We start from the raw sequence: 11568 nt of genomic DNA, 5'->3' as shown, positions 1-11568 counted from the left end.
ACCTGAGAGCCATGGTGGCTGCAAGGACCCAACCTTCAATAGGGCAGGGTCGGGGCAAGAAGAGCTCGGGCAGTAATCTGTGGGTCCTGAGAAGTCTGTGGCTCTCCTGGAGGCCCTGGAACCTCAAAGCTCCAGAAAGTCCCACCTCTCCCCCCGATCATGCCTTGAGATATTTTGTCACCAGTATTGTTTTCTGTTCCACAGGAGATACCCTGGCTTCGACAGGACCATGCTGCAGAAGTGGCAGGTACAGTGACCCCCCCTCAGAGGGCTCTGGGTCCGAGGAATCCCTCTGGGGATGCAAACCAGCAAATAGCTGAGGTCCCAGTGATGAAGAGAGAAAGCCTGTGCATGAATCAGGAGGGATCTTGTTTTATTAATTTGCCCAAATGTCCCAAATATTGCCCTGAAAAGATTTCAGTGACTGGAGGTGATTCTTGAACATTGGACTCAGAGCTGGGAAGTGAGAGGGCATGTGTTTGTGTGTGTGTGTCTGTGTACATAAGCTCTGCGTGCACACACGCTCCATCCGTGAAGACGTACACGTATGTATGAATGAACACAGCTCAGGACTGCACAGCAATCACCACATCTTGTCCTGGGAAGTCACACGTGGCTCCCAGCCTGGAGAAGCTGACATTCAACCGTGGGTTGTCAGTGAAAGGAACGGACCCCAAGAGAGCCAGTCGTACAGATCACATGGCAGCAAGAAAGTAACTCTTGATCCCTCATGTCCCAAATCCACTTCCTTTCCCAAGGAGTGGGACAAGGAGAAGGGAGGCCACAGCATGCAGGTCCCATCAGAGATGGGGGCTGTACAGGGCTGCTCATTCACCAGCTGGCCTTGGGGATTTTTCCCCGAATACAGTCCCTATCTCCATGTGTGATTGTACGTCTTCAAGCCGAGGCCCCTAAGAGCCAGTGTTATCCACACAGGCAGGGTCAGGGAAAAGAAGGTTCCTAAAGTCCCAGAGGAAGACAGATCATTCCACCTGTTGGTGAGAGCCTCTTTCCCTGTGACTGCAAGTCCCCTCAGCTGTGTGTTCAGTCATAAAGAGGTCAGCAGTAAGTTCGCCCAGCATTGGTGCTATTATTTTAATCAACTTTGGATCATCACACCCAACAGTTAACACAAAAGAGTGCTTGGACTGCCAAGTTGTGTTCGTGTGTGTGTGTGTGTGTGTGTGTGTGTGTGTGTGTGTGTGTGTGTTTTCCTGGCTGACTTTGCTTCCTAACTAGATTTGCTTCAGTTCATATTGGAATTAGTGGGCCTCCCTGAGATGGCCCGGCTCCATGCCAAGGTGCAGGGAACAGGGCAGGTAAGTGCAACCTGCTCTCACCTGCACAGCGAGGGTCTCCTGCACGGGGCTGGGAGTTAGAACCCTGTGGTCCTTAGGAAGAGGCCAACTGTGTTTGGTTTATCCCCTCTTTGTCTCTTCTGGTAGAAAAGGGACATCAGCAATTTTGAGTATCTCATGCACCTCAACACCCTGGCCGGGAGGACCTACAATGACTACATGCAGTATCCAGTGTTCCCCTGGGTCCTGGCCGACTACACCTCACAGGTGCGTGTTCACAGGGATGCTGCGCAGCTGTCCTGGGGCTTTCTGATGACCAGAGCATCCATAATCATGTAGAGCCTCTCTGATGGGGTTCAGTTGCCCCGGGGCCTGCCTAGGCGCTGCTCTGGGCTTGGCCCCTCGCCTGGGAGGAGGCCTGTGGAGTCTGGCTGCCTTGGTTCCTGAACCCAGCCCCACATGACTAGGACGATAGATAACATGCACCCCAGAGGGCTTCCTGGCTTATTTGCTACCATGAAGGCAAGAGATACCCATCTGCTGAGATACTGCCATGGACAACACTGGTCCATCAAGTGAAGTGGGCCATGAAATTTGTTCTTAGAATCAACATGGAGAGAGAGGGAGAGAGAGAGAGAGAGGAGAGGAGGGTGAGAGAGAAGAGGAGAGAGCGAGAGAGACAGAGACACAGACCCAGCGAGAAGGTGCTCCTCCCTGGTAACCTGACTTCAGTGACTGAGATGGTGGTCTGTAGACTTCATCTCGGAGCTGGACCGAGACATGTAGCCACAGGGGAGGCTGATGGCAAGACCAGATCATCTGCTCTTTGGACCTCTGTCCCTGGACCTCAGCAGGCAGGGGAGGAAGGAATAGAAAAATGACTCAGCTAGACCGAGGTGAGGTTACTGGGGGACGACCAAGCTGTAGAGCTGTGTCCTGACCACCTGAGCTCTGGCCATCGGGAGGTGTCTTGGGCAGTGAAGGTAAAGGGCAAAGTGTGGCTGGGTCCCGGTTCGGATCAGCCCCGGCCAGTCCTGCCTCGGGCTGTTCAGATGGCTGATCCCTAGAATTTGGAGAGAAGCCTCAGCCTTTGGTGACCTCCCATCCCCACTTAGGACATGTAGCACAGCAAACCTTTTCTCACCAGCCACATGTTGCTTCTTACTGCACTAACCATCATCTGAGGCCGAGTTATTTCAAAACCGAAACTTACCAATCCCAGCTTTAACTCACAGTGTGGCAAAGCGGTGGCTCACTAGTCTCTTTTGTCTAGCCCATACTCTGTATTAAAATTTGATCACTTACCAGCGTTTAGAAACTGTGAGATTTCTCCTTAAAAGCTGGATTTCCAGTATCTTTTGGAGGAATAGGAGATCTGGCAACTCTGAAGCCCCATTCTGCCCTGGCAGAGTTGGTTGTAGCTGACTGTGGGTCTCCATGGGGGCCGCCACTCATGGGGGTCTCAGGCCCACCTGATTCACTTCTGTCCCTGCCTGGCTTCGGCAGGTGTGAGACGGTGGGAGGCCCTGCCTCCCCAGCAAAGCTGTGGTGATTCATTGCTAGTGAAAAGGAAGAGAGGTGTAAAGAAACACCTCCTTTCCGGGGAGTTCGTGGCTCCCCTGCTAATACGCAGAACATCTCCGCTAATAAAACATCTTCGAGGACACCCAGCCTTGAAAGCTCCACGTGCCTCCACTGTCGTGTATCCCAAGGGCAGGGGAAGGGGCACCACTGCTGTTTTCATTGCCTGGAAGGGAGTGCGCCTCCAGAAACATGAGGTCTTTCCTCCCCAATCAAATGACTTGTAATTTCCTGTAAAATCAGTTTGAGTCTAAGCAAGGACCCTGAACTGCTCCGTGAGGGCCGGAGCCAAGTGCTCCCTGACAACAGGAACCCTTCTCAACATCTCTTGTGTAACCAGTGGCGATGTTCTGATGTGGGTCAACTTGGCACAGTTCAGTGTGAACTCAATCTTCCCCTCCTCTTATTTTCCATCTCTCCCCTATTAAGTCTTTGTGGATCACTGGCTGCGAGGCTGTAAAACCCTAGCAGGCCCGCTAATCACCAGAGGGGGGTCAGACCAAACTACAGTAAACCGATAAAGAGAACCATAAAACTAAAGAGCGTGGCTCCTGAAGTCTCGCTGGGGCACAAGGGGGTCCTGGGGAGTTAACTCCAGCTGCACATCTGCCTTCTAGACATTGAACTTGACGAATCCCAAGACTTTCCGGGATCTTTCGAAGCCCATGGGGGCTCAGACCAAGGAAAGGAAGCTGAAATTCATCCAGAGGTTTAAAGAAGTTGAGAAGACTGAAGGTGGGTAGACACCAGCTTGATTTATTTCCTGCGTTGCTTGTCATCCGAATGCCTTGAGGTGAGAGTTGACAACAATTTAGGCGGTCACCTAGGTGACAGACAATGACATCTGAATAGAGAACTCTCTGATTCAGTGGTCTGCACCCTGGCTGCATGTGCGAATCACCTGGGGAGCTCATTAAAAAATACTGATGCCCAGGCCCCACCTCTAGAAATTCTGATTTAACTTAAGTCTGTGCTAGGGTGTGGATCAGGTGATTCCAACGTGCAGTCGGGACTGAGAACTACGGTGCTAAGAGCTAACACTTCCACTCCCAGAGGCAGGCAAAGGCCGGGAAGTGACATCCGTTTATTACTTACTGTGCAGCAGGTGCAGGCCCGGCCGCGATCGTAAATACAGTGGTCGTTTTCAAAGAGGAGGACACTGGAACTCAGAGTTTAAGCCGCTCACTCAGGATCATGGCCTCCAAGTGGCAGAACCTGCGTTTGTCCAGCTCTAGAACCTGTTCACCAGCACATCACCTGGACAGCTGTCCCCACATTCTCATGCCCCCTATACTGTAACTGCCTTATTCCTTTAGGTCTATTCAGTTCTTAAACTTCAATGAATATATTTTAAAGACAATTTTCTATCGTGTATTTGACGCCAGCTCTACTGGTTTTCTCAAACACTTTGAAATAAACAGAACTAGTAAAATAAGGAATGTCCACCCATGAACCATGAAAGCTTATCTTGAGAAACAGAAGCAGCACACCTTGCGAAGGCTCCCTCAGCCCCGAGGCCCTGCCTTTGGTGAACAGGTTCTCGGCACACAGTCCCTGGGAGCCTCCTGGCCCCCACCTGGGACCCCTGTTTTGCATGGGGCTGGGGGAGGTGGGAGAAGGTGGGAGGAGTGGGCAGGCCTCCTTACCCTGATTATTACCTCCTGTGGCTGGAGTTCAAGCTGCTGTTTTTTGGTTTAAGCTAATTTAAGGCAATCAGGACTGCATCATAGCATCCCAGAAGGCCTGAGCCAGACGAAACAGGTGTGCTGCCAACCTACTGGGTTGGCTTGAGGTCCCTCACCTGACCCCAGAGGCTGTTCCTCTGGCTCCACCAGGCTCTGCCTTCCAGAGAGACAGGGCAGAGGGACATCAGGTCTCCCCAGCTGTGTCCCACACAGGACCCACTTGGGTACCATTCTCTCCCACACCAACCCGGCATTGGAGCCACACACAGTGAGTTTGCGCCCTTACACAAGTACATCCAACAACCTCCCCAAACAACTCTGATTTAGAGAACTCCCGCATGGCACTAGGGAAGGCTTAGGGCTAGAGGTGGGCCTGGCAGTGGGATGGGTGAGCGGCCGTTTAGGGGAGATGTCCGGGGCCTCTGCCGACTGTGCCTTCAGCCGGCTCTGCCACTCACTGATGGTGGGAGCACGGCACAGTGTCCTCAAGGGCACCCTCGCTGTTACTCTGCTGGGCCGGTCTGGCCAGGGCACTGCTTCTGACTCGACGATCCAGCTCTGCCACCCCTGGATGGAGCAAATTGGAGATATTTATGCCTCTCTAGTCTTGGTCCCTCTGGGACTGAAGACACAATGTTCTCACTCATCCTGGGGATTGGGGGGAGTGTCCCCAAGTTAACAAGCCTCTGCCTCTCACACAGGTACTTTTATTCTAAGCGAGAACAGAAGGAGACAGTGCTGCTGGTGGGACTGGATCACCTTGGGGCTCTCTAGGTCCCGCTTAAGTCAGAAAAGCAGAGCTCCGTCCCCCGAGTGGATCCTCAGCAGATCCTTCCCGGAGCCTGGCTCTGTCTGTGTGCCTGAGGGCACCCCACTGGGGACTTGCAGCTGAGGGTCTCGAATGTGCTTGCCACCGCTGGTGGCTGGTGGCCAAATTACACTGACTTCTGTGAACAGAACATCAAGGCTCCAGCACCAGCAGGGCTCGCACCTGTGGGTCTGCCGCCTGCCCCAGCACAGGTGCGGATGCCTCCCCACACGTGTCCTTTCGTTGCAGGAGACATGACTGTCCAGTGCCACTACTGCACCCACTACTCCTCGGCCATCATTGTCGCCTCCTACCTGGTCCGGATGCCGCCCTTCACCCAGGCCTTCTGCTCTCTGCAGGTGAGCACGCCCACTCCCCTGCATGTGTGTGTGCACACACAGACAGCTCTGTCTCTCAGTCTAAGAGCTCGGCTTGGACCAGGTGGGGACCCCACTGCCAGAAATCCAGTCTGGAGGCCAGGATTCCCACTGGACGCTGGCTCCAGGATGCCAAGCCATCCAGATGAGGGCGGATGCTCTTCCTCAGATACACCTCTATATGTGCCCAAAAGTCTTGCAGAAAGACTCTAAAATATAAGGAATGAGAGATATGGGGAAAAAATACTTAGCATGAATAGGTTTTAGTGGAAAAAGGAAAAACAGGAAGCTTGAAGACTTCCTTGAAGGTGGGTCAAAAATTAGAAAAATAAAGACAAAGAAGGAAGAAAGAGAATACCACTGTGACATCAGAATGCGTAAAGCGATGCTCAGTACAAGCCGGAAGGCCTAAAAGGACAAACAAAATATTTAAATACTGAAATGAACAGCCAAATTCGAGAAAGAAACTAACCAGTTTGCCCACCCATAAACTAACAGACCATCACACCAGCTTAGGGTCTCCAGGTTTCACAAATAAAAATACAGGATGTCCAGGTAGATCTGAATTTCAGATGAACGGTGATTTATATTTATCTGAAATTCAGATCTAGCCGGGCATCCTGTATTTTACCTGGCAGCCCAGTACAAGCTGGCAGTAGGCAAGCCTGACTCTGAGTGGATGGTGGTGTCCAAGACACGTGGGTTTCCTGGGACAGGGTCCCTCGTGGGCAGCTGGGGAGTTTTTTTCTCTCTTCCCTTCTGACTCCATCACTGGGATCCTGTTTCAAGGTTATCCCGGGACACAGGCTTTGACTGGGGAGAGCCATTGGGTATCCTAGCAGCAGACAGCTGCCTCAGCCAACTCCAAAGCGAACACACAGCAGGGCCCAAGTTTAGGGCCCTTCCTGATCCAGGCCTTGCAAGGGTCCTTCGGAAAGGAAGGCTGTGATGGGTAACAGACTGCCGAACATACACGGACTCACTCTGACAGCCAAGTTTCACCAGTGGAAAAGCATGCTTGTCCCAGGAACTGTGTGTTTTGAAGTGACTTCATCAGCAAGATCACTCTTTGTGGGCACTCAGATGAGCTTGACCCCGAGAGACGAAAAGCCACCCTAGGTCGGCATCAAAGCCCGCCCACTCCTGGGCCCTGGGCGGGAACGGGTAGGCAAGGTCAAGGCGCTTTCTCCGGTTTGGAGCAAAAGCCCTCCTGTCTTCTGTGTCCTGGCACACTTCTCACTCCTGGAAGGCACCGATCGTCTAGACATTGTATAACTCCTCTCCCTGGAAATTCACTCAAAAATAACAAGTGTGCTTCCCCTGAGCCTTTCTCAGGCAACAAGCATTTTAAGTAAGTTTGGTTTGGAGAACAAACAGCCCTGGAGCTGTACCCGATGCCAGGAATCCCCTCCAGCGGTTCCTCAGCCATCTACAAGAAGGATGATTCCCGCTGGCGGTGATGCTGAGGCATCCCAGGACGGCCCTCCACCCAGGGAGTGCTGGTGCTTCACAAGCTCCCCCTTGGCCCTCAGTCCCACGTGTTACTGCCTCACCTCGGCCTGTTATGAAGGGTCTTCTCACACTGGGAGGAGGGAGATGGAAGTAGAAGCAGTGTCAACTGTGAGCTTTACGTCCCATCTGATCTCATCCGAGCAGGTCTGGACTTGTGCAAGCTGCTTCTCTTTGCCTTAACCTAATTCAAGACAGTCTGGACTGCAGCACAGCATCCCAAAAGGCCTGAGCCAGGTGGAGCAGGTGTGCTGCCAACCTACTGGGTTAAGGCCACTTGGAAGCTAGTCGTAACAGGTCTGAGCTTATGTTAGCTGGAATCGGTCCATTGGTGACCAGCCCAAACTGGTTGAGATAGTCTAAACCAGTGTGAGATGATCAGAGGCGATTTTCTCTGCTTTGGGGGGTGGCACAAAGGCAGTTGTATTAGCTTGAGGTCTTTTGACTCCCATGTTGAAGTCTGATGTGACTCCTAGTTATTCGGGTTCCAGTCTATCTATGGCACATTGGCCCATCCGAGTTGCAGTCTCCACAATACTTCTGAATTGGCTTCCCCTTCCTTCTTTTAACTGCCTCTTCTAGTGTCACAGCTGGTCCAAGCCTTTGGAACCAGGAGAACCAACAGTCTCCTGCTTTGTCCTTACAATAAAAGATGAATTGTAGCTCCCAAGGGGGTGAGCACAGAGCCTCTATCTGGGGGAGTATGCTTGGCTCCCCTGTGGGAGCCTTGGGATCTTTGCTTCACCCTTGTTGGTGACAAGGAAAGGCTCCTCACTGCATTCTTAGCAGCCCGAGGCTTCCAGCCCCCAGCCCCAGCATGGACCATGAAGTAGGGGAGACGAAGAGAAGGGGAGAGGCACAGAATCTGGGCAGCGGGGCCCTTTTCACTTATCCGGGAGCAGAGAAGTGAGATTGGCTTGTATTTCCAGAGCAGGTGTACAACCAAGAGTCAGCTTAAGAAAGTGCATGCTCTTCTGTTCTGCATTAAGCAGACTCTGCCTCTGGCCTGTTATGGGAATAAGCCAGAGGGATGTGCTTGCTCGATGACTTGGCCAGGGAGGGCTTCGATGCAGAGAGCTGGTGCCTGTGCGGGGCACCCCTTGTGTTGTGATGGAAGGTGGGTACAGCGTTCCTTGGGCAGTGGCCTGCCCTCTAGGCACGGTGCAGAGGGATGTGGGCAGCCTAAGAACTGCAGTGTGGCATATTCTGATTCCTGGGCATAAGCTTTCCTTTATTCTCTTCACATTCTTATGAAGTTCGGGCTGGTCTTAGAATTGATGTCTACCTCTGCTGTTGCTGTCTCTGCTTTTCTGCCCCAAACCTGCCGTTACTATGATAGACTCTTACCATCCAGAAAATATGATATATGGGCAGTGTGACCCAGGCACAAGTCGGCTATGTGCCCTGTTATTCCGACTTCCTTGGGGTGTGGGACTACTGTTGACCAGAGCTGGGGGCTGGCCTCCCAGGATGCTGTAATTCTCAGGAGTCTCACCTACCGGGAGCCGGTGTCTGGGAGCCTTCCTACAGCTGAGCAGCCGGGAAGCCACCCCGCTGCTGGGGCCAGGCCCCCAGTTCTGCCCTGTCACGAGCGCCCATTGCTTTCAGGCCTGAGCTCAGACCCAGCCTGGGGGTTGGGGAGGGGAGGGCAGAGCAAGGCAGCCAGCTTCCCAGTGAGGGCACAGTGGCAGTGCCACTGCCACCGCTGCTGCATTTAATAAGGAACTGAAATCAAGTGCTGTGTTAATTAAGTCACAGCCCGTGTGAAGTCGGCCGTTACCAGCGGTGGGGAAGGGTTTTCTGAACCACCTGAGGTGAGATGGCTGGTTTTGCATACAACGTATGCTAACTGCGGAGAGAACCAAGGGCCGTGGGTAGCACTTGGCCCAGGCTGATCAGCTGGGGGCTGGGTGGGTGCCAGCCCGGTCCGGGTGGAGTTGGGTCCGCACTACAGGTGTAATTGTTACTGCGCTGACTCAGTGGGGAGTAAGAAAAGGCCCAGGTGATAGAGTCAGGCAGACCTGGGACGAAGTCCTGGCTCTAGAACTTTCTAACTGGTAGTGCTGAATACCTGAGCCTCCGTTCCTCCTCCTTTAAAGTAACCCGACTCGGGCTGATGGGGGCAAAGTGAGATTCATCATGAGAACTGTTTGCTGCTTTTGAGGGTTCCGTACGTGTGCACTCTCCTCCCCTTCAGAGCAGGCAGCACATTGTATGTGGGTTTTATTTGAGTAAAAGACCATATCCTACAGGAAGGAAAGCTAACGACTAGTCTGGGTCAGCCCGTCCTCAGTGGAGAGGGAGACTGAGGAGGCAGCTGAACTGGTACCTGGGCTTCCCAAGTCCATGTCGGAGCCGGAGGAAGCCGCGTTGGCCCCTTGACTCCTTTGGTGGTGGTGTTGCCTAACGACCGCCCGGACAATGCTCTCGCTGCTTCCCTCCTGCCCTGTCCCAGGACCCACCTCACTTCCCCTCGTACCTCCACTTCCATGTCTAATAACTTCCAAATCCTTCTTTTTATTTTTTTGAACCCATGGTTACCTTCCGCATGGATGCTGGGATTCGGGCCCAAGCCCATGATTGCTCCCGAGTTCCCGGTGTGTGAAAGGGAGGGAGCCGGGCTCTTGTGGTACCTCTTCCCGTGTTCCTGGCCTGCGACGCATCACACACGTACACATTCACACTCACCCACACTCTCTCACATCCACAATTTGCAGAGCAGGGCATGGGAAATTAAAGGGACTAAGAGACCCTGCCTCCCTGCCCCCAGGTCCTCTTGGTTCTAAAGCTAAGGCGCTTTCCACTCACTCTGCACGTGGCCTCTTTGACGGACAAGCGCCAGCCGCTTAGGCCAACTGATGTACCAACAAGGTCCTGTAAGTGAACTGTTTACCTGGGGTGCTTTTAAATTCCTGGAAAGGTTATCTGCAATGAGACAGGATCATCCCCCTGCTCATAAAACCAGTCCCGCAGTTTGGATGTGGTGGGTTGATTTGGGTCAGACCCACTGGAGGGAAGAATAGACGTTCTAGCACACGTTATCAGAACAGCTGTGTGTTAAGTTTCTTGCAGCCCATGCAGTTACTGGACTTCCTGGGGGTGCGGGTCAGGAACTGAACAGGCTTTTTCCAGCATAGCTTCCCTTCCATGTTGGAGAGGGGTTAATGAGTGTTGCCACTGGAATGTCTACCCAGGGCACAGGTGCGCGTAGACGCCGTGTCTTCATGCAAAAGGAATGGTGCCTTCCATGTATACGCTCCTTTCAAGGGCATTTCCGATTTTAATTGCTGGACCATAATTGTGAACTTTCCTCTGATTTTAACTTCTGTCAGTGTTCAGCAACAGTCCTTGTCGGCTACATCTGCTTTCATTATTTTGCTTTTAATTTTGATTCCTCTCTTAGTAAAATTGAGCACCTCTTAAAGCGTTTTTCTTGAGGAAAGATGTCCAGGGTTATATTATTTCTGAATGTTCAGAATGTCTTTCTGGTGTCGTTACATATGAGTGATGTCAGCTAGCCATCAAATCCAAAGACTGTAACCTTTTGCCTCAGAAACGTCCAGACTGAGAGGCCTCGTCTTCCAGCTTTAACATCACCTGGGAAACATCTTCTGCCTTGTTGGCAAAGGAACAAGGTGGTTCCTTTGTTCATAATAATAGCCTTGCTATTAGTTCTCTGTCTGTTTGAATACACAGAGAATTCATTATTCTTGATATTCAAGAGTGTCTGCAGAACAGATTTAGGAGCAGATATCAGTGCAGTAATTTTCTCTTATCACTTCATCCAATCTCCAGACTTAATTTGATTGTCGCTTTCTTTCGTTTTGGACTTTCTTTATGGGGATGCTCTGGGAACCTAGATTGTGTTTCTCTCCCTCTCTCTTCCTTCCGTCTCCTCTTCCTTTTCTCCTTCCTTCTCTCCCCGAGAGTTAAGTCCTGGTGGGACTCCTTGCTGGCAGCCCCCGGAGTTTGTGTCCCCCACTGATTTACGATACCAGTAACAAAGCAGCTCCGCTTTCCCTTCTAGGGAATTTGGCGTTTCTTGTGTATTGCAGAAGTGAGAAAACCCATTCATTTTGAAACAAATGTATGCAAATACATTTATTAATCTAGGAAATCGGAAAATCAGTTATTGCTTCCTTTATAAATAATACAGGCTTAAGTTTTAAAGATATTACTTTTCCTAAAATGCATTAGACAGCTGTGAAAAAAATAACATTTTTCTTTGTGGTAATATCTTTAACCAGATTTGTAGCACTAACAATATTTCCTATGTATATATTATTTTTATTTAATACAGGTAATCTTTT

At 51.5% G+C, this 11568-nt stretch overlaps 1 protein-coding gene across 1 annotated transcript in view; it reads left to right on the top strand.

Annotated features, from left to right (window-relative positions):
- WDFY4 (WDFY family member 4) overlaps nucleotides 1-11568 on the top strand; it is a 269557-nt gene that overhangs the window by 235629 nt on the left and 22360 nt on the right. The window contains exons 48-51 of the mRNA XM_072971154.1: nucleotides 205-247; nucleotides 1446-1565; nucleotides 3497-3614; nucleotides 5622-5731. Coding sequence (XP_072827255.1) covers nucleotides 205-247; nucleotides 1446-1565; nucleotides 3497-3614; nucleotides 5622-5731 — 391 coding nt within the window. The remainder of the gene's footprint in view (nucleotides 1-204; nucleotides 248-1445; nucleotides 1566-3496; nucleotides 3615-5621; nucleotides 5732-11568) is intronic.

The sequence above is a fragment of the Vicugna pacos genome, chromosome 11 (assembly GCF_048564905.1).
Source record: "Vicugna pacos chromosome 11, VicPac4, whole genome shotgun sequence".
In the NCBI taxonomy this organism is placed as follows: Eukaryota; Metazoa; Chordata; class Mammalia; order Artiodactyla; family Camelidae; genus Vicugna; species Vicugna pacos.
The sequence above is the reverse complement of the archived record's forward strand: the minus strand, read 5'-3'. Positions and strand labels throughout refer to the sequence as shown.